The 27,214-nt window shown below is 56.8% G+C and overlaps 1 protein-coding gene across 2 annotated transcripts in view; it reads left to right on the top strand.

Annotated features, from left to right (window-relative positions):
* AJAP1 (adherens junctions associated protein 1) overlaps positions 1-24,369 on the top strand; it is a 103,123-nt gene extending 78,754 nt beyond the window's left edge. For both annotated transcript variants that reach the window (XM_081309024.1, XM_081309023.1), the window contains exons 3-6: positions 15,468-15,555; positions 17,571-17,813; positions 19,484-19,614; positions 24,238-24,369. In XM_081309024.1, the coding sequence (XP_081165150.1) occupies positions 15,468-15,555; positions 17,571-17,813; positions 19,484-19,556 (404 nt within the window). In that variant the 3' untranslated portion in view covers positions 19,557-19,614; positions 24,238-24,369. The remainder of the gene's footprint in view (positions 1-15,467; positions 15,556-17,570; positions 17,814-19,483; positions 19,615-24,237) is intronic.
* Positions 24,370-27,214: the final 2,845 nt, after the last annotated feature.

Below are 27,214 nucleotides of genomic sequence, written 5' to 3'. Positions count from 1 at the left end.
ACTGGTAGCAGTAATGCAGACTGGATCGGGCAGGAGGAGTGCCGTTGCCCTCTGGGGCTTGGTGTTCCCCTCTTATAGAGAGCGCTCCAAGGCCCAGGGCCCACCTGGCACGTGGCGGGTGCGGAGCAGTCTGGCTGCACGGTGCAGTTTGCATTAGATAACCAGGAAGTTCCCAGCCATGTCGGCAGGGTTGGCTCTGTCCTCCCCTCAGTTCTTGATGCCACCACTGGAATAGATCTCCAGGACCTTCATGTCTCTGCATCCCCACAGCCACCAAGAGACGCTCGTGGGCTCCCACGCACTCCTGCCGTCGCTGCTGCCCGTGTGACTGACTCTTCCAAGCAGAATTTGCTTCCCAAAGAAAGACGTTGTGCCAGGACCCAAGGGGTGGAACTCGAGGCAGGAGGCCAAGGCTGGGTCCTCTAAGGAGGGAAGGCCTTGCAGAGCCTCTTCATGCTCTCCCCAGACTTCCTGCCAGCCCAGCCCTGGGCTCCCTGGCCACAGTGCTCTTGTTCTGGGCCACCCCACGTGTCCCCTCCCCTGGCCCTCTCTTCACCAGCCCTAGCCTTGCCTCTTTGATGCTGGCTGGAGCTCATCATGAGTCACCTTCCCTTGATGGCCTCCTGTACCACTGCCCCTGGAAGAGCCCTGGTGTGCTAGTCAGAGGACGTTCGAAGCGAGAGCTTGCCTCTTCCATGTGGAAAATCATATGGAAAACAGTGTTGTGTGCAGAGAGTAGGTGCCCTGAAGCTCTCTCCCTGGTTCCTCTCCAGCCCCTGGAAGTTACAACCCTAGGGCTCAAGAGAAGTCTGAGGGTTACTGATCTACACCTGGTTCTATTACACAGGTGGGGAAAGGAAGCAAGAACTGCCCAAGGCCAGAAACACAGGGATCAGCAGGAATAAACTCCATTTTCTTAAAAAATATTCAAATGTATTATTCAATATGTCATTCATATACATTATTTATCTATGCCATATCAGTATGTATATGCATCCCTGTTCTCTCTTGAAATTCTTTATCTCGTAATCTGTTTCCTTTAATATATTAATCAGTTATTTTAAGGTTGGTGTCTGTTAACTCTAATATTCTGTGAGGCTACTCCTTGGTCTGCTGTTGTTTTCTCCTTGGTTTTCGTTCATCGGGTCCTGTCCTCTAGTACTCCTGGTGATCGTGTGCCGGCTGCAGGGCGTGGTGTGTGACAAGCCATAGAAACAGCTCAAGGCTCTAAATCAGAGCTCAGCAAAGGAGCCCATGGGCCAAATGCTGTCTATCTCGAGAGCTAAGAATGACATATATTTAAATGTGTTTTTTAAAGGGTAATATTTCATAGCAGATGAGAATTATTTGAAATCTTAGTTTCAGCTCAGAAGCCCATCTTAGGGATGCTCCGCCACACCCACTCTTGCAGAGTTGTTGCAGGCTACTTCTGAGCCTCAGAGGTGGATGGGGGCAGCTGCCACAGAGACAGTGTCCGGCCCTTTGCGGGGAAGGTGCTGACTCTTTCCCCAGGGCCCACCCTCAGGAGCAGAGGGCCCACTTTTTCTGTCAGAGCAGCCAGACTGGGCTGGAGGGCAGTGAGGCAGCTGCCCTTTTCTGGCTGGCTGTCCTCCTGGGAGAGTTTTTTCTCTGCTCCCTGGTCCATGGATGCTTCCTGGGCTCTAGGCGGTTGTCATTTGTAGCAAGGAGGACACTTTTCTGTATTCCAAACTCACAGGAATTGCTGGCCTCTGATCTTCCAGCCTGAGCGTCAATCACTTTTGTGTTTGAGTGTGTCCTCTGATGGGTCCCAGTCTTGGGTCTTGAAAGGCCTCCTTGGAAACGAGGGTCAGGATGTCATGGGGGGGGGCTGAGCATCAGGGGGTGTTTCCTATTTGGTTCTTTCTCCATCATGGGTGCCCCTCCCTGGGCGTCCCACCCCTCCATCCTCCTCCCTGCTGCCGCCACCCTGTCCCAGCCTGGAGCCTGCCATCCTGGGGACACTGCCCATGGCCGCCATGTCCTGGGCCTTTCACGTCAGGACTTGCAGCAGCTGGCCTGGTGCGGGAGCTGGCCTGGGAGTGGGCAGTGGGGGCACAGCGATTCTCACCACATGCCCCTCCCTGAGGCCCTGAGCACAGCTGGACACACTGCCCACTGCTACCAGATGGACAAAGGGCCATCAGAGGGCACCCAGGGACAATGCAAAGGGAGGGGTCTAGGGCCTTTCAAAGGCCTATTTATCTGTTTGCTGGTTTCTGTAGGATGGCTGTTGCCATTACGCTCAGCCCCGCCTGGAAGCCCTCACGGAGTCCTCAGGGAACCCGCAGGAAGCTGTGCTGGCTCAGCGTGGCCCACCCCTCCCCAGATCTCTGGTGGCTGCGGTTTGGGTGGACGTGTCCCTCCTGCACTCTGCTGGCATTGCCTGTGGGCTCAAGGCCGAGGCCCTGCAGCTGGCCTGCTGGCCGCTCTGGGTGTGCTCAGGGCAACTGGACCCTGCACCCTCCAGGTTTGCCTCTGGCTCTGGAGGAGGAGTGTGGTGACATGGAGGCAGAACTCCTCGAGGACCGTTGAACCCTGGGTGGGGCCTTGGTTCAGGACTCGGGCGGATGGTGACAGGTCCGGAACCCCGAGGTGGGGTTTTTGTGGTGGACAAGAGGTTGTGGTCCACTCTGAATACAGCATGGACAGCTGGGGCTTCCCCAGGAGCAGGGGATTCAGTGGGTGGACAGGATCAAAGAGGAGGTGTTGTGGGCGGGGGCTCTGGGGAAGCTGAAGTGCAGGGCTCTTGCTAAAGGCTGGACAGGGTGCCCAGACACCTCCCAGGGGGACTAAAGGCTGGACGGGGTGCCCAGACACCACCCAGTGGGACTAAAGGCTGGGCGGGGTGCCCAGACACCACCCAGGGGAACTGGAGGGTGGGGAACCTGATCCGATGTGGGGGTGGGGTGTTGCCTACCTGGCATGGTTCTTGGCAAGTCTGGATTTTTGGGTGCACAGATGGGCCCAGGAGGAGGCTCGGAGCCTGACTCATGTTTGGTCGGAGACCCTTGTCACTGATGGATTGGGTAGCTGCATCCGAGGCCTGGTGTCCCTGAACGTGGAGTCAGAGCATGGCTTCTAATTCCTGCCTGGGCCTCACACCAGGAGAGGCCTGCCCAGGGAGGCCTGGAGCTCATTATCTCATTGGTTGCCGTCTTAACCATGTTCCATGTCTGTTACAAACTCACCTGAGGCCAGGTGATTGATTTGTGAAGGACACCGGTGCATTTAGCTCAGGATCCTGGGGGCTGGAAGTCCAAGTGCAGGGGCTGCATCTGGCCAGGGCCTCCCACTGCCCCCTAGCAGGCGAGGGTGTCCTGTGGTAGGCGGAGCAAGTGTCCTATAGCTCAGGCCTTGTCCTTACAAAGCCACTGATGCCATCAGGGAGTCCCTACCTTATGACCTCATCTACACCTAATGACCTCCCAGAGCCCCCCCCCCCCAAATGCCACCAGCATGTGAATCTGGAGATTTAGCCTCCAACAGTCGACTTTGGGGACACAGTCCACCATGGAAGTCACTGTCCCAAGACTCTACATGTGACCCCCAGGAGGTGAGAGGAGGGGTCTTCTCACTGCTATTGCCAAGGCTCCTGGCACTTGGCCAGGTCAGGGAATCCCTTGTCCCTCCCTTTGTATGTGCTGACCGTGAGGGTCATGCTTCAATCTGCTCCTCTCAGAGGGGGCTGCTGGGCAGCCTGTCCACCCTGCACCAGGATCAAAAGTTGGTGACAGGCTTAAGCCACAGGGAGGCAACGTCCTGTGTTCTGGGTTCCCCTGTGTCGTTGGTGTCAAGGAAACGGCAAGATTTTAGAAAGTGCCCCAAACAAAAAGAGGAGACAGCCCCTGACTGGCCACTGAGTACCTTGGGCTGCCGAGGCCTGAGGCCTTCTGTTTGTTTAGATCCAGTTTGCAGGGTCTGCTCCGGGCCACCACCAGGACAATCACGTCCACCTGAGCCTCTAGCCTCTGTGGAGACTCCACCAAGATCACAACCGGAGCCGGAGCCACTCTGAGCTCATACTTAGTGTGGGCTTCCACTCTGGATAGCTGCCCACCAGGGCATCTCCTGCCCACCAGAGCTGGCACCGTGCACTGTCTGCACAAGGGGACCAGTGAGGTCACACGCCACGGGTCTGAGAGGGAGGCAGAGCCTGGCATGGGAGGCTGAGCCTCACCGCTTTTCAGGCACTGATTCGCTATTTATGGGCTAAATGTAGCCCCTTGGGACAGGGTGCTGGCTCTGCTGGACAGGTGCTGGCTCTGCAGTTGACAGGTGGACCCGGAGCTCTCCTGCCAGGCCCAGGCCCTCAAGCAGGGGTGCCATGACCACGGGAGGTCCTCTGCTGTCCAAGCGCTGGACGCCCTTTTCCTGCCCTCTCTGGCACGGGTGAGGCTGGCTGTCCTGCACACACCTTCAGAGCACGTTCAAGTGCTGCTGGGACTTAAGTGAGAGAAGTGGGTCATCCCCACGTGGCTGCTGGATGCAGATCCAAGCCCCGGCCGCTCTGCTCTTAAACCAGATGAGCCATAAGTCCAGCCTGTGTGTGCTCAGGACTAGAAAGTGCCCAGAAGTTTAGAATCTAATCCTCTCTCTCTGAGGCCCTCTGGGGTTCCCTTGGGACCTGCTGACCTTTCTGTTCCAGGAAGATGCTGCCTGTCAAGGACCTTCCTGATCCCCCCTCTACCCGGTCTTGGGAAGCAGGGCCGGCCAGGGGAGCGTCTCCCTGAACCCCACCAGCTGCCAGGCACCAGCTGACCCATGGGAGTCAGAGGAGCAGTGCACGGGCTGGCTTCTGTTCATGACCCATTTTCAAGTCCATTTCTTTGAGCTCAGAAATGCCAGGCATTTCACTGTGTCCCACGAAGGGTGGTCTGGCCAGCTGCACCTTCAGGAGGCCTGTGGTCATGCAGAGGGAGAGGCCCAGGATAAAGGTTTCCTGGCCCCTACAGTCACCCCACACCACAGTGCCCACCTGAATTCTGGGGTCCTCTAGGGCAGGGTCACAAATTTTTTCTTCAGGGGTCAGATGAGTGTTCTAGGCTGGTGGCCGACTGATCTGGGAAACCGCTGAGCTCCACCCTGCGGCAGGGGCTGCAGGAATAGCACGGAAATGAAAGAGCAGGGCCGAGTTCCAATAAAACTTTATTAACAACCTCAGGTAGTGGGCCAGCCCTCAGGCCTCACAGGGCCACCATCATAATGGGCATTTCATCACCTCCTTGGAGGACATGGGGGTGTGACTCTAAAATCCAGCCCCAGAGCCACCCTGGGGGATACAGCTGCCCAATGAGGACCCCCATGCATCAGGGGGTGCAGAGCTGAAAGTCAACATGTATCTCCTGAGCAGATGCCCGCCCTGTTCTTTATGTGCAAATGAGAAAACCCAGCCCAGCAGATGCGCCATCTTCCCAGGGCTGTAGGGACAAATGACTACTAATGGGGGACTGAAGACACCAGGCATTTATCTTCTCACAAGGTGTCACGGGGCCAGCCTCCCTCTGTAGGCTCCAGGAGAGGATCCTTCCAGCCTCAACCAGATTCGGGCAGCCTCTGGCTTTCCTTGGCTTGTGGCCGCAGGACCCCGGAGGTGACCTCCATCCTCATGTTTTCTTTTCCTCTGTGTCTCTCTGTCCTCTCCTCTTTTGTCCCTTGTAAGGATACCAGCCATTGGATCTCAGACCCACTCTAAATCCAGGATGCTCTCATCTCGAGATCCTTAAGTAATTAAGTCTGCCAAATAAGGCGCATTTGGAAGGTTCTAGGAGGACGTGGGTTCTGGGGTGCACCATTCAATCAGTCCACCACAGCTTGTCCACGGGCTCGACCCCCAGGTGCCAGAGAAGTGTGTGTGTTCAGAGCCGGGCTCCGGCCTTGGCTCTCAGGGGGTCATGACTTTGCAAACAGGTGAGGGCTCTGGCCTCCTGGGAGGGTCTCCTGTGGTACCTTGGGAGAGCTTCTCATCCTGGAGGGCAGAGCCTTCCGTCAGTCAAAGGGTCCCCAAGTTCCTCCTGCCCACCATGTCCCTCCCCTCACTGTGCACCCAGGCCAGGCCAGTCCCTCAGGCGGGGGTCGGGAGCTGGCTGCCATGTGGTCTTTCTGCCAAGACGGTCCCAGCTTTCTGTGTTCCTGGCTGTGACGCTGCTCAGAGACGTCTCCAAGAGCAGAGGCCATTCTCCCTGTTAGAGTGCTCCTGACGTGGCCAACCCACAGACGACAGTCCTAGCTGAGCCTGGAGTCGGGACTGTGAGTGCCCATGGCCAGCACCAGGCCTACGTGATCCCCGGGTCTCTCTCAGACAGGACCACCTTCTCCAGGGGACTATGCAGGGAGGGGTGAGGAGCCGGGCTCTGCAGGGGCCTGCTTGGGTTTGAGTCTCCCACGAGCTGTGTCTTATGTGCAGAAAAAGATCAATCTGCCCTAAAATGTCCTTGCTCCAGGCTCTGGGGGAGGCTGTCCTGCATGGTAAGGGTCTCTGTTTACCTGGGAGCCTCGGGCCAGGCCAGATAAAGGCCTTAGGCCTCGTTAAATCCAGGTGGCCTGTGGAGGGCTGGACACCTAGGTCAGCCGTGCAGGTCTCAACCATCTCTGCATGTTAATCCCCAACAGCTGTGGTCACCGAGGCTCAGGTGAGCATGGGTCATTAGCCATACCCCCTGCGGGTTGTCAGCGCTGCCCACAGCCCTCTGGAGGGCCATCAGAGCTTGTCCCTGCTCTCTCCTGGACCCAGCCCCATGCTCTTCTTCCCATGGCTGAATCTCGTCTGTGTCCTCCAGCTGCAAGAAGCTAGAATTCCGGGCTCCGTGGCTTTTCTAAGCTCTGCACGCGCCTCCAGCCATGCCTGGCCTGCGTCTGCGCTGGGCTACCTTGAGGAGGTCCCTGTGGCCCTCCCCGTGGTCTGCAGCCCCTGGTGGCGGGGACACCTGGCCCTGTGCCCTGAAGTCAGGGTCACTTTAGCTGCAGGAAGCCACTCTCCTGCAGCCTTTCCCACCCTGCTCAGAAAGGAAGGCCTGGAGCAGAAAGGAGTGTAAAGGGGAGGGGGCAAGAGAGCACTCAGATTTTGCAGGTTGAGGCCACAGAAGGTGTGAACAAAGGACACCCCTGACCCTGTCACCGGAGGCTGCTCGGCCTTGGCATGCTGACGGCGGCGCCCTTCCCTGGGCTGGTCTTGCGCTCTGAAGGCTGCTCACCAGCCTCTTTGGCCTCGACCCCCTGGATGCCGGCAGAACCACCCCAGCCCCAGTTCTGAATACCAAGTGTCTCCAGGCACGGCCTCATGAGCCCCCAGTGAGGCCAGGGCTCCAGCTGGCCCTGGTTCTTGGTGGGTGGCCCCTCTCGCTGGGCGGTTGTGACGCAGACCGCTCCACGAGATGTCAGCACAGCCTTCCCTCAGTGGTGCAGCCTCCCTGGGAGGGACCCTGTCCTCAGCTGGAGGGACCTCTGAGGAGTGGAGGCTAGTCTAGGCTTGATGCACCCCCTAGCTGGGGTCACCCTCTGTGGTCAGTTCTGTGAGTCCACTTGGCTGGGCTGAAGGACTCTGAGATCACTGGTAAACAGATTTCTGGGAGAGATGGACCCTTGCACCAGTGGACTGAGCACAGACCCCCTCCCCGGTCCAGGTGAGCATCGTCCGGTCAGTTGAAGACTCAGGCAGAGGAGGAAGGGACGTTCTCTGCCTGAGCTGGGACGCCCACATTCTCCTGCCTTTGGACTTCAAAGGTCTTGGTTCCTGGGTCTTCAGACTCTGGGACTCACAGCAGAGTCCACTCTCCTCCTGGGCCTGGGCTTCACACCATCAGATGTCTCCTTCTTAGCTCTTGTGACGGGACCAAGCCACACACTGGCTTTCCTGACTCTCTAGCTTGCCGATGGCACATACGGGACTTCTTGGCTCCTGGAAACCCAAGAGCCAATGCCCTCAGTAAATCTCCTTTTAAATACAAATGTGCATATTTGACGTAATATAATGCTGTATCTCCTGCTTGTTGGGCTTCTCTGGAGAACTGTGACTAATCGACTTAGCCCTTGGAAGCCTCTGCCAGGTAACTCAAAAACAGCACACTTTTTGGTGTTCCTGCCATAGAAGCCAGTGGCCTTGATTTTCCTTGAAAACTTCAGAATTGGCATTTTGGGGTACACAGCGTCACCTCTCGCCCATCAAACTCAACCTTGCAAGATGGAGAGCCTGGCACTGAGTGACTGGGGGTCTTTGTTCCCATCACTCAGGCAAGTGAGACCCTGTGTTGTAAAATAAGCTGCCAGAAGCACAGAACTGTCATCCATTTACCTTGGCAAATTCCGAGCCCTTGCTCCCGCCTCCATCCAAGCGTGACAGCCAAATGTGCCACCTACCTCCTCACGGGCTGGAAGGGAAAGCTCGAGGTGGCTTTGTTTTTGCAGTGGACGGTGGCCCGTGTTTGATCCGGCTCCTTTTAATAAGACCTCATTCAGACCAGAGATGGATTACGAACTTCCACATCAATCTTCGGGGCCCGATCTTATTACAATCCACCACAAATATAACCATAAAAGCCCTATTGATTGATGCAGAGCTTGGTAATCCATCTGTCCCCATCCATTATTCTGGGTATAATTTTTCATTATCAGGATGGCAGCTGATTCCCAGCACATTAGTATACAGTGGCAATTACCAGGAGCAGAAAGAGCCCCTAAATTAGCAGGAGCAATAACACCTGTCAGGGAGAGGAGCAAGATCCTCACACAGCGGGCTCCCGGCTCCAGGACCAGGTCTGCATGGCAAAGAGCTTCTCGATGGGATTCAGTGTTGACCTTGGAAGTGGAGAGGGGAGCGCTGGGTGCTTCTCCTCTCTTGGGACTGTGGCGAGCATGTGCCCTTTAGGTGACATCCCTGTCGGCCTAATCACAGCCATCCTGACAGCTGGCAGGAAGATGGCTCCCGAGCTGCCTGGCCAGGGTCAGTAGGCTTGGTGGACAGGTGTTCCTGCCTGTGTGATCTAGCGGCCTCCAGAGACTCACCAGAGTGTTCAAGGTGTGGATAGAGACGCCGTGGGAAAGGGCAGCCCTGGGCACTTCCTCCTGAGGACAGGCCTGTGCAGAGCCGGAAAAGTCCTGTGGAAGGTCAGTGGGGTGAGGTCCTCTCCCAGGTAAGGGTTCACGAGCGGGACACCTCCCCAAGAGGCAGTTCTTTTCAATGCCAATGGAAAACCTTGAGGGGGAGGTATGGCTGAAATATTCGGAGGGTCAGTGAAGGGGTTAGACTGGCCAATTTCTCCCTGAGTTGCCCCAAATCAAGAATCCTGTCTGTCTGAGTTCTGCCGGGGGCCGTCATGCGAAGCCGTCTGCTCTCAGGCTGCTTCACAAGGTCCAGCTCAGCGGGGTGAGGCCACCACTGCCCCACGCTGTGGGCTGGCCCTAAGTTAAAGGCGGTCTTTGCAAGCATCTTCACAGCGGCCAGTGGAAATCCCAGCAGACAGTGGCCGGGTGGAGATGACCAGGAAGGTGCTGATCTTTCAAACCAAAAGACGGCAATTTGAGTCTCAGTGTCAATTGATCATGGAAAGCAGATTTGTAGTTCTATTTGATTTATAAGCAAGGCCACTTGGGCTATTCGTCTGAACTGGGGTCTGACGCTGGGGTCTGTTCTTGTTCACACAGTTTTACTGGACACAGCCACACCCATTGGCTGACATGTTGTCGGTGGCCTGCTTTGGCACCCGGACAGCAGCTGAGTAGCTGTGACAGCCTGCTGGGCTGGGCGTGGTGTGTGACTCGTGGGATTGGAGGTCCCCCCAGGGTGATGGCGTGAACCTCTAAGAGGTGGCCCATGGGAGGTCCTGCATTCACTGGGGACGTGGGGCCTGTGGGGCCCTAGCCTCTCTGCCCTGGCTCCCAAAGCCATCTGCTAGCACGTGTGTGCACCTCCCGTCACCATCTGCCTTGTGACCCAGCCTCCCAGACCTGAGCTCGGGCGGGGGCCATGACCTGGGACCTCTGGGCTGGTCAGCTCTCTGCCTCTGTGAAAGGGCCTGAGATGAACCCGGCGTGTGACAGGAGAGAAGCCTTACTTTGGCCACCGTCTTGGAGGTTTCCGTCCCAGCTGCCTGTCCCTCTCACTGTGGGAAGGTGATGAGGCACAAGGTCACGTGAGGGGCGTGGGCAGAGCCACCTCCTCCCCTCGTGGCAGCTGGAGGTACAGAGAGTGTGAGCTGAGGTCCCAACCGCTCCTTCAAGGGCACAGCCCAGCCCACTAATCTCCTTCTACCTGGTCTCCACCTCTGAAGGTTCCTCCAGCTCCCCATAGAACCACAGCCGGGCACTAAGCCTTCTCAGCATGAGACCCTAAGATCTAAACCAAGGGATGGCACCTTCCTTAGAAGGTCTAGAACAGGAGATCGGGGATTTGAATGCCAGCGGTGCTTCAACTAAACTTTCAAACTCTTTCAAAGATCCAAACCAAGAACAACCCAAACTGTGAGCTAAAAAACCCTTTTCTCTTTCTACAGTTAGCTGCTTCGGGTATTTGGTTGTAGTACTGCCAAGCTGACTAACACAGAGACCATATTTCCTGTAAAGTCTGTCCTTTACGACAAAGTTGTCTGGGATCCACGTGAAGAAGTAAGGGACTCAACACCAATAAGGAAGTGGCTCCCGGCATTTAGAGAGGACCAAATGATTGGACAGATGATTCAGACAACAAACAACTTCTCACACCATGCTCAGTTCTCTGACTAGCAACCAGCATTCCAGATAGAGAAAGGGATGATGAATCCTTTAGGGTTTTCCATATTCCAAACTGCTTCCTGCCAATATTATTAGGATCATGTTTCCAAAAAACCCAGTCTTTCTCTCCCCTCCCTGACCATAGGTAGGGTCTGTAGGTTCTTCTCATAGCTGTGGCGTTTTATGCAGGAACCGAGGACCGTCAAAGCCCAGGTGTGAGACTTAGAAACACAAAGCTGGGGTTTTTGCCAGCAAAGTACATGAGGAGTGTACTTTATCTATACCAATTACAGACAAAGGTTGGCTGCGATGTGCTGGGCTGGGGTTTAGCTATTTGATTTTCTCAGTGACTCCAGAGCAGGCAACTGCCCTTCATCCTGGGTCTGCCAGGTGACCAGGAGAAAGTGCCCTTCCATCTCCAGGCCTCGGCTCCTGGTTAGTCAGGCGGGTACGAACAGCACAGGAGGAGGCTGGGCCCAGGGCACCACTGCGTGGAGCTCAGCGCGGAGAAGCATCCACTCAAGAAGCAGAGCCGTTCATCATCGCGTTAGTCATCCAGACTCTCTCCTCCGGCCATTAACCACACATTGCTTCCTCTAAATTTTAATTTGGGAAGTGCAGGGGAGAGAATTCACGTGGAAGGTGGGGGAAAGGCCCCCAGAACAAGCCGACGTTGGAAATACCGTCATCGTCTTGGCTCCTGTTCCCCTGGTTCTTTTTGGACTTCTCAGTTGTAAGTTTAATAACATGACACTCAGCGGCCGCTGCAAGATCCTATGCTAGGTATTGTGCATGAAGATCTGGTCCTTTATAAGGGGCCCCTAGGTGCACAAGGGCCTCTGGCAAAGAGCTGGGCTTCTGTTCCGAGTGGTCACGGTTTCTTTGATTCCTCAGAAGAGGAAAATCGATGCCTTCCCAGCTCACCCCAGGAGATGGCAGGGAGTTAAACACTGAGGGTCCCGCTGCCTTTCTGAGAATTCCAGAGCATTCCAGCCCCCCCCCCCCCCCGAGACTCTACCCAGCAAAGAGCTCCCTTAGCAATCAGAGGTCAAGATACCGAGGTTCCCTCTCTGGCCCTACAGATGTCAGACGACGTGTGACTCACGCCATTCTCCTAGGGGTTGCTCTGTACCTCTGGAGGGCTGGCCTCTCCGTCCATCCTGCAGCTCCCTGGGGCTCACCCTGCCCTCTTCGCTCTGTGCTCTCACGTGTTCAGTGTTGGCTGAGAGCGTGGCAGCTCTAGACCAAGAAAGATCAAGCTCTTGTTGTGGGAATTGACACCAAATGGCTGAGAGACCCCGAGCACGGGCCGGAGAAAGCACTCCTCAAGGGCCTCCCTCGCAGGAGAGGGTGGGGCTGTGCATTTGCCTCCTCGAGGTAGAAGCTCCGGGAAGGGAGAGGAGCGGCCTCCACGTGGAGACAAGAGGAGGGAGCCCACCAGGCTGAGAAGACCCTTGGGCTAACTGCAAGGGAGTCAAGGTGGTGGGATACCTCTGCTCTCAGTGCGGCCTCGAAGCAGCAGACCCCACGGAATGGGAGGAAGTCACACCAGCTTCCCAGATGGCTTTACCTCCCGTAGTGGTGATGACGGTGTCTGCCTTTGCGACCCGTGCCAGGAATAAATGGGATAAGAACACACTGGACTGTTGCTACAGCTCATTGAGCATGTCTCTGACCATCAGTACCTTTGCCTTCTTCATCACCACCATCGTCATTACTACCATCACCATCACAATGACGGTGACGACGATGATGTTGATGATGGTGGTGACAGGATGACACTGATGATGAAGATGATAGGGATGATGATGGGGACAGGAATGATGATGATGTTAGTGAAATCACCATCTTTCTTTTCATCCTCATCACCTTCATCACCACCACCATCACCATCATCATCACTATAGTCATCATAATCAACACAAACAATATCACCATTGTTGTCATCACCACTATCACCACCATCATATCATGATCACCACCATCACCATCATCACCATCACCACCACCACCATCATCATCACCACCATCATCATCACCACCATCACCATCATCACCATCACCACCACCACCATCACCACCACCACCATCATCATCATCACCATCATCATCACCACCATCACCACCATCACCACCACCACCATCATCATCACCACCATCATCATCACCACCATCACCATCATCACCATCATCATCACCACCATCATCATCACCACCATCATATCATGATCACCACCATCACCATCATCACCATCACCACCACCACCATCATCATCACCACCATCATCATCACCACCATCACCATCATCACCATCACCACCACCACCATCATCATCATCACCACCATCATCATCACCATCATTATTACCATGATCACCACCATCACCATCATCACCATCACCACCACCACCATCACCATCACCACCATCATCATCACCACCATCACCATCACCACCATCACCATCATCATCACCATCACCATCACCACCATCATCATCACCATCATTATTACCATGATCACCACCATCACCATCATCCATCAACATCATCACGACCATCATCATCACCACCATCACCATCACCATTACCATCATCACCACCATCACCACCATCATCATCATCACTATCATCATCACCATCACCACCATCACCATATCACCATCACCATCATCACCATCAGCACCACCATCATCATCAACATCATCACCACCATCACCACCATCACCATCATCATCATCATCACTATCATCATCACCAACACCACCATCACCATCATCACCATCAGCACCACCATCATCATCAACATCATCACTAACATCACTACCACCACCATCACCATCACCACCATCATCACCATCAGCACCACCATCATCATCATCACCATCACCGTCATCACCATCAGCACCACCATCATCATCAACATTGTCACTAACATCACCACCACCATCACCATCATGAGCACTACCATCACCATCATCACCACCATCATCATCACCATCATCATCACCATCACCATCGCCACCACCATTGCTGTCACCATCATCACCATCATCCTACCACCACCATAACCACACTGTCACCAGCACGACACAGTTGCCATCCTTGCCTTCCCTTTCCACAAGTCAGCCTACTCCTCATCCCAGGAAGCACAGACACAAGATAGGCTCGTCCTCTTCCTGGCAGCACGGCTGTGTCCTGACGAGGCTGAAGGAGGGTGTGGACGGAGGGTAGGTGGACACTGAGCAGGCAACACCCTCCATGCTTGTCCCTTAAACGGCGTCCTTTCAACACTTGCTCTGCCCACAGGTCTTTGTCGGGTCTCAGGGAACCCGGTGGGGGAGCACTCACCTGGGTGCAGTTGAGCGTGGTGCCTGCCGTGTAGCTTAGCTTTCAGCCCTGCTGGCACACTGACCTGACAGCCCTGGAGGGAGGGAAACTCACTCACCTGGAGGGTCACAGCAGGTGCCACAGATTGGGCACAGGTGTACGGAAGGCTGTGGGTCAGAACTAGCAGAGAATCCTGCAACTTCAAGAAGTGCCCAAGCATCTGTTCCCTAGGAGTGGGCATCATGGGTCACCACTGGCACCGTGTGACACACAGAAGGTGCACAGCAAACAGATGGTGAGCGGGTGCGTGGCAGATGAATGAACTGCGCCATGACACTCCAGCGTCAGCTGCTCGTTCCCTGGTGGTGCTTGTCCCGTGGGCTGGGAATGGGAATCCCTCCTGACAAACGGCAGTGGCCCCCACAGAGGGGGCAGGGGGGAGACAGAGCTCGTTTTCCGGTTGTGCCAATTTTAATCATTTATTAACAATTTCCCACGCGAGATCGTTCTCGGCAGAGAGGTAACATCTGTTTGTGAGGCTCTCTGGGAGGCCACCAGAGAGATCTCGACACTCTGCAATCTGCCCCACAGGAACACGCACATGTGCTCTCAGCCCGCGCCCACCTGCTTGGTCAGGTGTGACAGGCAGCTCTCTGCAGAGTGGGCATTAAGACTGGGTCCTCCCTGGAGGCAGGGTGGGCACCCACAAGTTTGAGAACAGGGCAGATCAGCGGGTCAGGAGGGCAGGCCCTTGTCCTCCAGCTCCCCAGATGTAGGTCTAGCCAACAGCAGAAGGACAGAGCCAGGGCAGTGGGCCTTCAGATGGCCCTGGCCCAGCACTCGGACAGGAATGCTCCTAGTGTCCATGTCCCAGGAAGGCTATGACAGATGTGGTTAGGAAGGATGGGCCTGGGGTGGGGGCCAGAGGCAGGAGCTGCTGCCAGCCTGCCCCTCTCCCTTGCCCCTTGCTCCTGTGGATGGGGCACTGGGAGGAGGGAGAGGGAGGCCCTGTCTTCAGGCTTCTGCCTGCATGGTCAGCAGACAGCTCCTGGCCAGGCTCTGGCTGTCCTGCTGTTGAAGCAGCCTGTTTGTCAGAGAGAGGGACAGGCAGGGAGGGCAGACCATCTGTGTCAGGTCCTGGGCCACCCTGGCCTTTTCGGGGTTAGACCAAACCCGTCCTCACTCCCACCGTGCTCATGGGTGCAGAATTCAGAAGCAGAACTCAGGTGCAAGGGGGGGCAGGAGGTCCTCTGGGAAGGTCTCCTCGAGGCCCACCTGAAGCCAGTAACAGCAGCAGGCCAAGGACACAGCCGCCTGGGGCCAGTCCTGGCTCAGGGCCTGCGAGCCCAGGCCAGGAGTGTCCCTTCCTGACCCAGGCGGGTGCCCCGGCGCGGCCCTGACGCTGTCTCCTCCTCCAGGTTTGGCTGTGCATCAGATCATCACCATCACCGTCTCCCTCATCATGATCATCGCTGCTCTCATCACAACTCTTGTCTTAAAAAATTGGTAAGGCCTGGAAATGGGGGGCTGCGGGGTCCCCAGGGAGGTGTGCACAGCGAGGCGCTGACCTGTCGACTCCGGCTCGGAGGTGCAGCCTCTGTGTCCTTTCTCTGTTTGGGGCAGGACGGTCCACGCAGCCTGGCCTGAGCCCCACGGAGTCTGCTCCATGACGTGGCCTTGCTGTGGCTTCCTTTGCAGCAGGAAGCCGCGGACTCAGCTTCCCTGGACGCCTTTGCCCCTGCCCCAGCTCTGCTCCTGGATCCCTATGCACCTTGGGGTGCCCCCAGCACAATCCCTACTTCATCACCCCCCAGGCCCTTCCCTGGAAAGGCAGGGACCACCCCACCTGCTCACGGGTGGCCAGTGGCTGGCCAGCCTTGCCCAGCCCCTCCCCTGCCCTCTCGTGGCCACTGTTTCTGAAGCAGGTCACGCTTTGCCGCGGGCAGCCTGCCTTCACCTGTCCCTCCTGGAAAGTGGCCTACTTTGAGGCCGGCCTTACTGGGTACGCACTCCTGACACACTCCTGAGCCACCCAGGGAGCTGCTGGGAGACCCTGCCACCCGCAGCCACCCGCAGCCACGGTGCCTCCAGCTAGCACTAGAGCTTCTGGTCCTCCATGGAGCAGCTGGGCCCCAGGTCCACTAGCCTGCAGACACGACGTGAAACAGACAGGGAGACACTGGAGCAGGAGAGCCAGGCACCTACTGGTGGGGTCTGACACAACCAGGAGCCCCTCCCAGATGCCGGGCCTCCAGGCTGCCGCCTCCTGCAGCCAGCCCAGGGGCCCCACCTGTCTTCGGGGGCAGGAGACGAGGACAGCACAGGTTGTCCTGAAGCAGTGGAGCTTCTCAGGCAGGGCTGGCCCAGGCCGGGGCTAAAACCCCTGGATCAGATGGACGTCTAGCAGGACAAACCCCTCGGGCCCTCTTGGGAAGGGCATCATGCCTTCAAAAGAGACAGGGCATAGCACCCTTTCTGTGGCAGGTGGCCCAGCTGTCCTCTCGGTTTGTGGACACCTGGTCTGCAGGAAGACGCCAGAGTCCTGGGAAAACCTCCTGGGGGCGAGGGGCCGTGATCAGGGAGCGAGGGCCATGACCAGGGGGCGAGGCCATGACCAGGGGCCTCCTCTGTCGCCTCGGCCTTGTGCTTGCCTTCTCCTTTGGGGTGGGGAGCCCACTGCAGGAGGCAGAGCCAGGGAGTGAGTGGGACTTCCAGAAGACAGGGTCCCCGCCCAGCGTGTCCCCTCACTTCACACGGGCTCTGGGGATAAAAGGGGGACACAGGGAGACAGACTCCACAGGGGTGTCCTTGGCTCCCCAAGCTACAGGAAGGTCCCCCAGCCACCCACTCAACCTCCTCGCAAACTTGTCCTTAAAGGGGCACGCAGGAGGCCACCGAGTGCCTTTCCAGTGCCTGCCTTCATGAACAAGGGCAGGAGTCCCCTGCTCACCCTCAGTGGCCTCTGCAAGCCCCTGAGATCCAGGGAGAGGGATGAGGCCAAGGACAACAAGCCGGAGAGCCCCTGCAGACCCTGTCAGGGGCGAAGGACGCACCAGGCTCCTCTCTGGCTTGTGAATTGGTTGGGCTGAGGATGGGGAACCCCTCCTTATCAACTCTCCCTGGAGACTGTCACATGGTCCATCCCCGACTGGACGCCAGGGGTCCCCTGCCATCTGGCCCCCCAGCAGCGAGCACCACCAGTTTGCATGCTGAGAGGTGCCTGTGGGACCCGGGGTCAGTTCCGTGGTCCGTTGGCATCCTTCAGCAGAGTAAGGCCTGCAGCCCCACCTCTCAGCCAACCGACGCGCTCCCGGAGCTAATGGCCATATTTAAAATTCAAATTTTATATTTTTAAAAAAGCGCTGATTGCTTGATTGTGGTTGATCTTTCTGAAGAGGCTGGGAATTACCATCCAATATTAAATGGCGTCTGCCTCGTGCCTGAGGGACACTTCCACCCTGCAGCGAGCGAGTGGCGGGTCCGGCCCTGCCTGCCCCCCACCTGATCCCTCTCTCTCCTAGCTGTGCCCAAAGCGGGAACACCCGGAGGAACAGCCACCAGCGCAAGACCAACCAGCAGGAGGAGAGCTGCCAGAACCTGACGGACTTCACCCCGGCCCGGGTGCCCAGCAGCATGGACATCTTCACGGCCTACAACGAGACGCTGCAGTGCTCCCACGAGTGTGTCAGGGCGTCCGTGCCCGTGTACACTGACGAGACGCTGCACCCCTCGGGGGAGTACAAGTCCACGTTCAATGGGAACCGGTAAGCTCAGTGTGGGCAGGTCCCACAAGCTGCTCCTGGGTCAGACCCTGGCGCTGGCTGTGGCCCCGCTGCAGCCCCTGGACAGGTCAGGTGGCCCTACAGACCACTGAGGGGCCAGCAACACAGACAGCCACTTGGGCCAAAGAGGAAGGTGGTAGGTACCCATGGGCCAGCGTGGCGGGAATCCCCGGGTGTGGGCAGGGAAAGGAGCCGCAGGCTACCCTGCGTTCTCTGCTACATGGGGCAGGCAGTGCCCGTAACCCTGGGGTTCAAAGCCAGCCATGCAGCTGTCCCTCCTGAGGATGGACACGTTAGACTGGGCCCTGCCCAGAGTCAGGTCTCTGCGACCCGGCGGTAAGCATCAGCAGCACATGGGCAGAAAGACCAGATGCCAATCAGAGTCCAGACGCAGCTTATTAAATGCTCTTTTTATCATTCCCGTGCAATCCCTCAAAGAAGACACCCTCCTCCGGCCACCCCTGGGGTGTTGGAGAAACCCTGAGTCAGCTTCTCAAGGTTTGTCCAGAATTAAATTAAAATATCAATAAGCTATTTTTTTTTAAAGTGAGCAGCCCTCATGCATCATTTTGTAAATTTAAAAAGAAAAGTACCCAACAACTTACAGACCTCAGGGAGAAGGGAGCAGGCTCCAGACTGCCCTGAGGGTCCCCTCCCCACAGGGAGGGCAGCCAGGACCTGCCCCCAGCACTCCTGAGAGTTCACCCAGGAGCCTCACCTGGGGTGGCCTTGGGGAAAGGTGGAGAAGCCACCCGCCCTGTCTCTGACTTGCTTGGGGGCAGGGAGGCAGGGCCTTGGCTGTCAGGGCCACCTCTAGTGTCCGTGGTTCCGTGGGCTCCCGATGCTGCAGTGGGACTTGCTGAAGTAGCTTTGAGGCGCCCGGGTAGTCTCTCCTGAGGCTCCCTCCTCCCACCCAGGGGAGGACAGCCCTGCACAGAGCACCCAGAGCCGCCGCTCTGAACCACTTTGCTCTCACACGTGGACATCGGGGGAGTTCGCTGGGGACACCCTGGACTTCCAGGGGGCTGTGTTCACAAAGAACCAGCAGAGGGGTTTACAGGCCGTCCCACCGAAAGTGCAAGCACTGGCTTGGCTGAGTCCTGGCCCAGCACCCATGCTCCGGCCTCTGGGGAGGGGGCTTTGGGCAGGGGCTTTGGGCAGGGGCTTGTTTTACGTGCTGTTCCCCTGCATGCTTGAGTCCAAGGGCGAGGTCAGCAAGAGGCACAGCTGGAATGGGTTCTGGCATTTGGCCCATGGTGCTCTCTGCTGGATGTCACTGGCCTTGGGACACAGCGGCCTGGGCTCCAAGGTGATGAAATAAGGAGCCACTGCACAAGCCCCTCCTGGTCAGTGAGGCACATCAAATCCCTGCCTCAGAGACACAGGCTGAGCTCTAGGCCCACCCCGCCAATTCCAAACAGAAATCTGGGGAGAGCCTGAGTGTGGGGCGCCAGCCTTCCAGCCCCGCGCCAGAGTGTGCTGCAGCCCTCCAGGCCGGAAGGAAGTGTCGGTGAGTGTAGAACTCTCCCTGCCCCGAGAGGGGGCGTCCCTTCCTGAGCAAGGCCAGAGGCCCCTTACATGTGGCTTCTCAGGATCCTCCTGGGGACACAGAGTGCTGTAAAGGACATTCACACCACCCTCTGTCTCCACAGGTCCTCCTCTGCTGACCGGCATCTCATCCCTGTGGCCTTTGTGTCTGAGAAGTGGTTTGAAATCTCCTGCTGACTGGCGGAAGGCTTTTTTACCTCCTGGGGGCAGGGCGGACGCCACATGTCTGCTTCAGGTTTGTTCCTCTCTTGGCTCTTGGCATGTTCTCCCCTCACCCCTACCGCCCACCCTCTTCCTGTCGGTACTTTGGGATAATTGGGGGTCCTTTTCCCGGTAGTGGCTTTCCCATGAGTGCAAACCCACCTGCTGTCAGGTTACCTGAAGGCAATCCACAGGGTGGTCTCTAAGTGCTTTGTGGGTAGGTCCTGGGTCCCCAGGAGCAGCCCAGACCCGGGCAGGCTCCAGGAGCAAGGTGGCTTGTGTCTCTCCAGCTGTCCTAAGAGGGCCACCCAAGCAGGCCTGTGTGGCAGGGAAACCAGCTCTGCCAGTTCTCGTTTTCCCCAACAGGAAGAGATTAGGGCCACTGCTGCGTGGGCAGGCATGGCACCCCCGGCACACGACTTCACCTGGGAGAGGGCGGGAGGCGGAATTAAAATACAATTTTGAAATATAAAAATAAGAGATAAGAAAGAGCATGATAAAGAAAGAAAGTGAAGAGTTGAGGCGTCTACTAATTTGAAGCCAGGGACTAGCACCAAACCAGGGTGAGTCTTCCACGCTCTGCTGGGTAGGGACATTTCGTTGGCTTTCAGCGATATTAACGTGGATGCTGACGTTAAATTGCTTTCTTCTGTCTGGGTCTCTGAGCGCGGGGCTGCCGGGGAGAGAGTGTCCACAAGCACAGGCCACAGGCGTGCACCCAGCCAGGGGGTTTGCTTTGTTCTGCTGTGTTCTCTGCGATGCCAGGCTTGCTGGGCATCCTCACCCGCCCTCTGCACACGCTCGCTCCTCTAGACCAGGCCTCAGTGCCTTCCAAGAGGAGGAGCCTGTTCCCAGGAGCCACTGCCCCGCATTTGGGCAATCTCTGTGCTTGTCCCTCGCCTTTCCATTGAGACGCCAGTGGGAAAGGCGGTGGCCAGAGGGAGGCCAAGAGCCCCCAGGCCACCAGGCTTCGGCTCTCACCACTTGGCTGGGGCCCGAGGGGCGGGCTGCAGGCAGAGCAGGAATGAAGTGGTGGGTTCCGAATCCCAGTGTTCATGAAGCCCAAATCAAGTCTCCAGCCCTCGCTCCCTGTCCTGAAGCCAGACTGCTCTGCCCACAGGCCAGCAGAGTAATTAGATCAGACTGAAACAAGCCTCCTGCGCAGGGCGGGCGGCCGCCCAGCCCCACGTCAGGCAGCAGCGCGGGCATGCGCGTCCTCTGAAGCATGGGCCTTTGTCGGCTTAACGTGCCTCTCCTTGTTGGGGCTGCAGGCGGCCCCCTTTGGTGACCCGACCAAGCTAGCGACAGGGCACTGCTCATTGGCAGTGGAGGCCCCGGAACCCTGGTGAGGTATCAGCAGGTGCCAGGGCCAGGTGGGCACCAGTGTCCCTCGCAGCTTGAAGGTGGCTTGGATGGACATGCTGGGCATGCAGGTGGCAGGCCTCTCTCTGCTCCCCTCTGCCCTCAGACTGCAGGCCACACACCTCTGCTCCAGGTGGTCTCCTCAGGGGGAGGCTCCCTAATCTGTGTGCTCCCATGGCAGCCCACTACTGGGCACAAGGACTCCCTCGCTCCTCCCAGCAGTCCCACTCTCAGGGGGGAAACGGAGGCAGAGGGAGGCTGAGTGCCTTGGCCAGGGTCAGTCAGGCTGTCAGTGCAGGGACAGGATCACCCCTGGCTGCCTGTGCCAGGGCTGCTCCCTGCCCACCCATTCAAAGGCCCTGCTTCCCAAGCCCCCTGCAGGATGACCAAGCCTCCCACTGGCAGGGGCCTCTGGCTAAATCAGGGACTGGGCTCCATAGGCCCAGCCCTGCAGGCGGAGGCCAGCTCCTGAGCATCCAGAGGCCTGACCTGGGGCTCTTCCTGTGTCCAGGAGCAAGCAGCCACAGCACACCACTTTTACAAAAACGCAAAATTGAGGAAATGGAGCTGACTTGTACTTACTCCTTTGTTCTAGAAAGCCCTCCACAGGGATCAGCTGTCTCCCCAACCTGGCTGTCCCCTCCCAGCACCACCAACAGCACTGGTGAGCTCTCTTGGCACAGAGGGCATGAGATGGGGCACCCGCTTCCCCACTCTGCCCCAGGAGCTGTTTCAGGACCACCCCCACTGACACAAAGGATGTCCCGGTACAAGCATCTTGAGCCCCTCCCAGTGGGTCTTAGAGGGAACATCATTGAGTTGAGAATGCCAGGCGCCCTGGAGACTCAATCTGAGTTGGCTGAGCTCAGCCACCACGTCAGCCACCACAAAGGCCTCGTTTGCTCTTGGTGACTCTCTGTGGACGTGGACAGGGAGGGCTGTGCAGGCAACCTTGTTAGTCCTGGATGAATGCCTCAAGGTCCCATCTCCCCAAGGCGACAGATCCCATCTCTATTGGGTGACGAACCATTTATCTCTCGCTGGGATGAATGTGTTGAGATTCTAAAAACCCACGAGTACCTGGGCAGGAGCATGGAGCAGAGAGCAGCCAGAGAGGCCTCTCAGATTTGCCGGGCTACTTACTGTCCCTTAAACAAATAGCCATTAATACTAGAGCATTAAATTAGGTTTTAAGAGCCGGTGGAGGTATTCACCTCTTGTGTAGCCATTAAGATGCTCTGAATGCATCTCTAGTGGAGAGGTGGCCGTTTGCAATCCTCCATACCAGTCCTCACCTTCTCACGCCCACCCGCGTGCACACACGGGACCCAGCTGTGCCCTCCAGGCAGGTTGTCTGCAGCACTGAGGCTCGTGGGCAGACGTGGCCCACTTCCCTGGGCTTAGCCCCTGGTAGGCTCCAGATGAGTCTTGCCTCATACCTCTTCTGCAGTGGGGCAGGTAGTTCTGGACATAGAGGAATGTGCCTGGCCTTCCTTGTTCCACGGAAGGGACCTTAGACCCACACCTGTCACTGGCCCGTGGGCTCTATCCTGCCATTTTTCCTAGACCAGGTAAACTTGACAACACCTCATTAGAGTTCCTCCATCTCTTCCCATTTGCCAAAGCCACTTCATCTTAAATGTAGCCTCAAAAGCCATAAAGGCTCTTGAATCTGGACCAAGTGAGAAATAAATCACTGTTTTATTATTTTCAAAAACACATTGAAGGCGTTGCAAATAAAAAAGTAAGAAATGCACCTGAGCCTTCCCACATTATTTTTTTTTATTTTAAAAAAATGCGTTGATAGAGTATCTAGCTTTTGTAATTCCAAGGAACACTTTCTTTTAAAGCAAGAACCGGGGCCTTCTGGACACTGTGCTCTCTGGAATCCAGCACCAAGTACACCCTGGGGGGTGGGGGAGAAACCGACTAGTGGCTACTGGGCCCAGAGGGGACCTGGCTGCAGGCAGCTTGTTCTCTGTTTTACAAAAGCAGATGCTAAGCATCAAACCCAGGGGCCTGGGGACGTTCACAGCCCACGTCCCCTTCCAGGCAGCAGAGGGCCGAAGTCATCCCAGATCTTGCTCCCAGGGATGGTGACGCACCAGCTTCTCTGCCTTCACCTAACTTTTTCCAGCTTGGGGGTCCAGGGCCACCTCCTGCATCTTTTCCACCAGCCTGGGCTCCGCCTCCTTCTCCAGGCTTAGTGCCCCTGAGGCTTTTGTACTGAGACTTTGGAACAGAAAAATCAAAGCGCTCCCCCCCCCCTCCCCCCCGGGCCAAAGTTGAAGCAGCAGGATTGGTCAGGAACCGAGGGCATGCCTGCAGGTGCCCTGGCAGCCTGGGCTCCCCCCTCCCTGGCCTGATGCTAGTACCTGCCCCCGCTTGCAGGGGACCCCCTACACCTGCAAGGAGCCAACACTGGTCTTCAAATGGCCATGACAGATGCAGGGTCAAAGCCACCTCTCTCTTCTCTCTAAATTTACCTGGAGATACTGGGGTGGAGAGAGACGCTGTCGAGCGGCTATCACCAATGTCCATCTCCCCGGGCCCCTCCCCAGCCCTGGGTACCCGGTCTGCTGACCTTCTGTGAACATGACGATTCCAGGTCCCTCACATGAGTTGGAATCATGCAATATATATTTTTTTAACTTTCAAAAAAAGTTCAGATGAAGGAAGGCCTGCCAGAGGAATATCTCTCTGTGTTAAATCACATCATTTTTTTGAAACCCCTCCCTCTCCCAAATCTTGGAAATACGAAGGAGAGGGTAGGGGACCCCAGCAGAGCAAGCCTCCAAGAGAGTACTGGACTGAAGGGGACACCAGACCACGGCAGGGGGACAGTCCACAGGGCTGAGTGGCCTCTGCACTGTAGGCCGCATGGAGCTGCCCATGTATGGCTGGGAGGTAGCAGGCTGGGTGAGGGCCGCCATTAACTTCGGCTCCCTGGTCAGAGCTGGACGGGGAGTGGCCGCGGGGTGGGTGCACCCAGGCCCACTAACGGCACGCCTGGGTGCAGTGCCCGTGGTCAGTGGAGGAGGTGGGCCCTCTTAGGAAGCAGGCCTGCGTGGACGGCAGCAGCTAACACAAGCGTTGGGCACCTGTCACGGCCCCGGGACTCCCAGCCTTTGCTCCCATTCCTGGTGGCTGACTTCAAGAGAACCTTGGTGTTCTGTGGCCACCGGGTGTCTGTGGATGGACCAGAGTCCCTGGGCTGGGTGTGTGGCGGGGTCCCCTGGGCCTCCTGTGCCTGGGCCTGCTGCCATTTAACCTCTTCTGTGTTCTTCCCACCCAGGATTCCGTTGGTGAACCTGTAAAAACAAAACAAACAAAAACACAAAACCTAAAACTAAACTCTCCGAGGGGGAGGTCCCGCACCTCCCACTTCTGTTTGCCGGTGGGAAAAGCCGCAGCAGGATGCTCTAGGCCAAATCTATTTTTGTAAAAATTGCTCACGCCTATGGGTGACTGCCTTCTTCCAGAGTTTTCTTTGGAGAACAGAAAGAAGAAATGCAAGAAGGGGGACCGGAGACAGAGGGAGGCCAAGAGGAAAGGACAGGAGGCCACCAAAGCCTGGGATTTGTACCACGATTCTGAACCTGTGCCAATAATACCATTATGTGCCATGTACTGACCGAGAGCCTCGGCCCAGAGCCGGAGCCGAGCAGATCACGTGTTGAAATCTTACAGAAAACAGGGGTGGGGTTCTCTTCCGATAGAGTCACTATTTCTGGTTAATATACATATATAAATATATAAATACCAACAGACACACACACACACACAAACACACATACACACACTTTTTTGTACTGTAGCAATTTTTGAAGACCTTCAATGTTCCTTTTTAAAAAAAAATTGTGTTATAGGTTACAAAATACAATTTATTTAACATGCTTAGTACGAACAGAATAAACTGGTATTTTCTACTCTGGCAACCTCACACGCATAGCGCGTACACACACACACACACACACACCCCTGCACACACACACGCATATATACGCCTATATTGGAAATACAGTTCCACAGGTGAGCATAGTCTTCATTCTTCCTGGTGACCTGGTATTTCGTGCATCCTGGGGGACAGCCTCGGCCTAGCCGACGAGGCCCTTAGTGACATAGATACTTGCTGAGTGCCACCAACGTGTGATTTGTCATCTTGGGCCAGAATTAAGAACACCACGGTTTTCTATACATATGTACACACCTGTGCACCCATGTTCCCCTCTGCATTCAGTTGTTGGAAGATGCGATCTAACAGCTGCACGCACATTTGCGTGGCTGGCTGCCGAGAAGGGGCCTGGCCCCAGGCTGGGTGGGCGGTGGGTTCCTGGACATCTGTGTTATACAGCATAGACTGAATTAAAGAGATTTTCCAGCTCCAAACAGCAGAAGCATACATCCTTCCAGGTGTGCGCGCGCACGTCGGGGCCACACGCAAGTGCTCGGGCCCCAATCTGGGGATGAGAAGCAGCGTGGAGAGAGGGTGCCCAGCACGTTCTGAGTGTCCCCCCACGCCTTGGTGGGCAGGCGCTGCCGCTTTTACTTGGGCCCAGGGTGACTGTGAAGGTCAGTGGGAACCAGGGCAAGACGCCGCAGCCAGTGTTGCGTTTCCTGGTGAAGAACCCCGCCAGGCCCCTTCCCAGGGACACGGGACCAGGCTGGGGCCTGGTGACAGAGAATGCCCCCCACCTAGAAATACGGCTCCCTGGGCCCCACGTGCTGCTCGTCGGCACCTGGTGAGGGACCTGGGGATCCATCTCCTGGCCCCACGTCCTGCCTTAAAGGCAGAAGCCCAGATCAGATTTGGGGGTCATTCTCCAAAGGATGCGTTTCCTGTGTGGCCAGCGTGACCTCCATCTCACTAATAGAATGTGTGACCAGACTGAGGGGCCGTGTGACAAGACGGAGGGACCTTTAACTGAGGTTAAAGGCCAGAGAGATGGCAGTGCTTGTGCCCCTCACCGTCCCCAGCTAGCAGGGGACTCAGTCTCCCTCTGAGACACCCTGAAGCATGTGGATATGGAAGCTGTCCCTGGAGGGAAAGGGCTCCCGCCCCACGTCCTCCCACAGGCCACAACCACGCACGGCTCAGAACCAGGGAAGTGGTTCTTTTGGTTTTTGGTCTTTGTTTTGTCCTTTTCCTTGAAGATTCGGCACTTGCCAAGACATGGCCAGCATCTGCCCCTGGCCCTTGGCTGTCCTGGGTTCTGAGACTCGCCTGCATAGCATCTGTGTAGTGCCACCTGTACCTTCGAGCCCCTCTCTCCCTGCAGGTGGGCGCCGGGCCTCCCTTGCTCTAGGCGAACACAGCTCTGTGTGAGCACACAACAAGGGCTGGCAGCTGGCCAGAGGCGGCCGAGCTGGACTTGGGTGTTCTGAATGCCGGGGAGCCCAGGCAGGAGGCTGACCCTCCCCACACAGAGGCAGCAGCCTCTTGGCGTAGGCTCAGGGCAGGGCTGCGAGTTCCCCCCAGGGATGAGCCCAGAGAAGCAAAGGTGGCCCGGTGCACACCAGTCTAGAGAGTCCACGCTGCTCCAGCAACACTCCCTGGCCACCGTGTCCCGGTGCAGGAGGGAGGGAATGCAGAGATGTCCACTGTTAGGTGCTTGCCACACCCCTCTGACCCCAGGGACATCTGTGGCCTTGAGGGTGGCACAGGAAAGGGCTCAGCCCACCAGTGAGGGATGCCCAGCTGCAGCTCAGGGTGCGCTGCGTCAGGCCGGGTGCAGGCTCAGCACTCGTCCACCAGTGGACACCCCAAGCCCTAGGCCTTGCCTTTTCTGTGGCTTCTTTCCTCATAAGAAGTATCCAAGAGAGGGTGACACGGTTTGGTGAGGTCCCCAGATTTTTGTCTATTCCCCTGTGTACCTTTGGCTTCCCTGTCACAAGTCCCTGAGGCAGCATGCTGGCCACTGTCCATCGGCCACCTGTTGACCCTTTAAGTTTTGGAAACAGTCGGTTTAGCTCTGGAGAGATATCTGCTCTTTCCTGAAGGCCTGGTCATTTACGTGCCTGATGTCACTTTTACCTGGCTGGGATGTGAGTGTAATGGCTTTTGTTTCTGAGCTTTGAGTGTGAAAGCATCCTGAGCCTTCCTCACTGGGCCTGACTTCAGCAAAGTCCAAGATAAGGCCAAGCCATGTGCCTGCCCACACCCTTCCATCTCAGCCCTCTGGGGCTCCGTGTGGACTTGTGGAGACCCGGGTAGGGGCTGTAAGGGTTCCCGCTCAGGGTGGGCCTTGCACAGAAAGGACACACCCTGGGAT

This window comes from Spermophilus citellus (assembly GCF_964194105.1).
Source record: "Spermophilus citellus genome assembly, chromosome: 9".
Taxonomy (NCBI): Eukaryota; Metazoa; Chordata; class Mammalia; order Rodentia; family Sciuridae; genus Spermophilus; species Spermophilus citellus.
The sequence above is the reverse complement of the archived record's forward strand: the minus strand, read 5'-3'. Positions and strand labels throughout refer to the sequence as shown.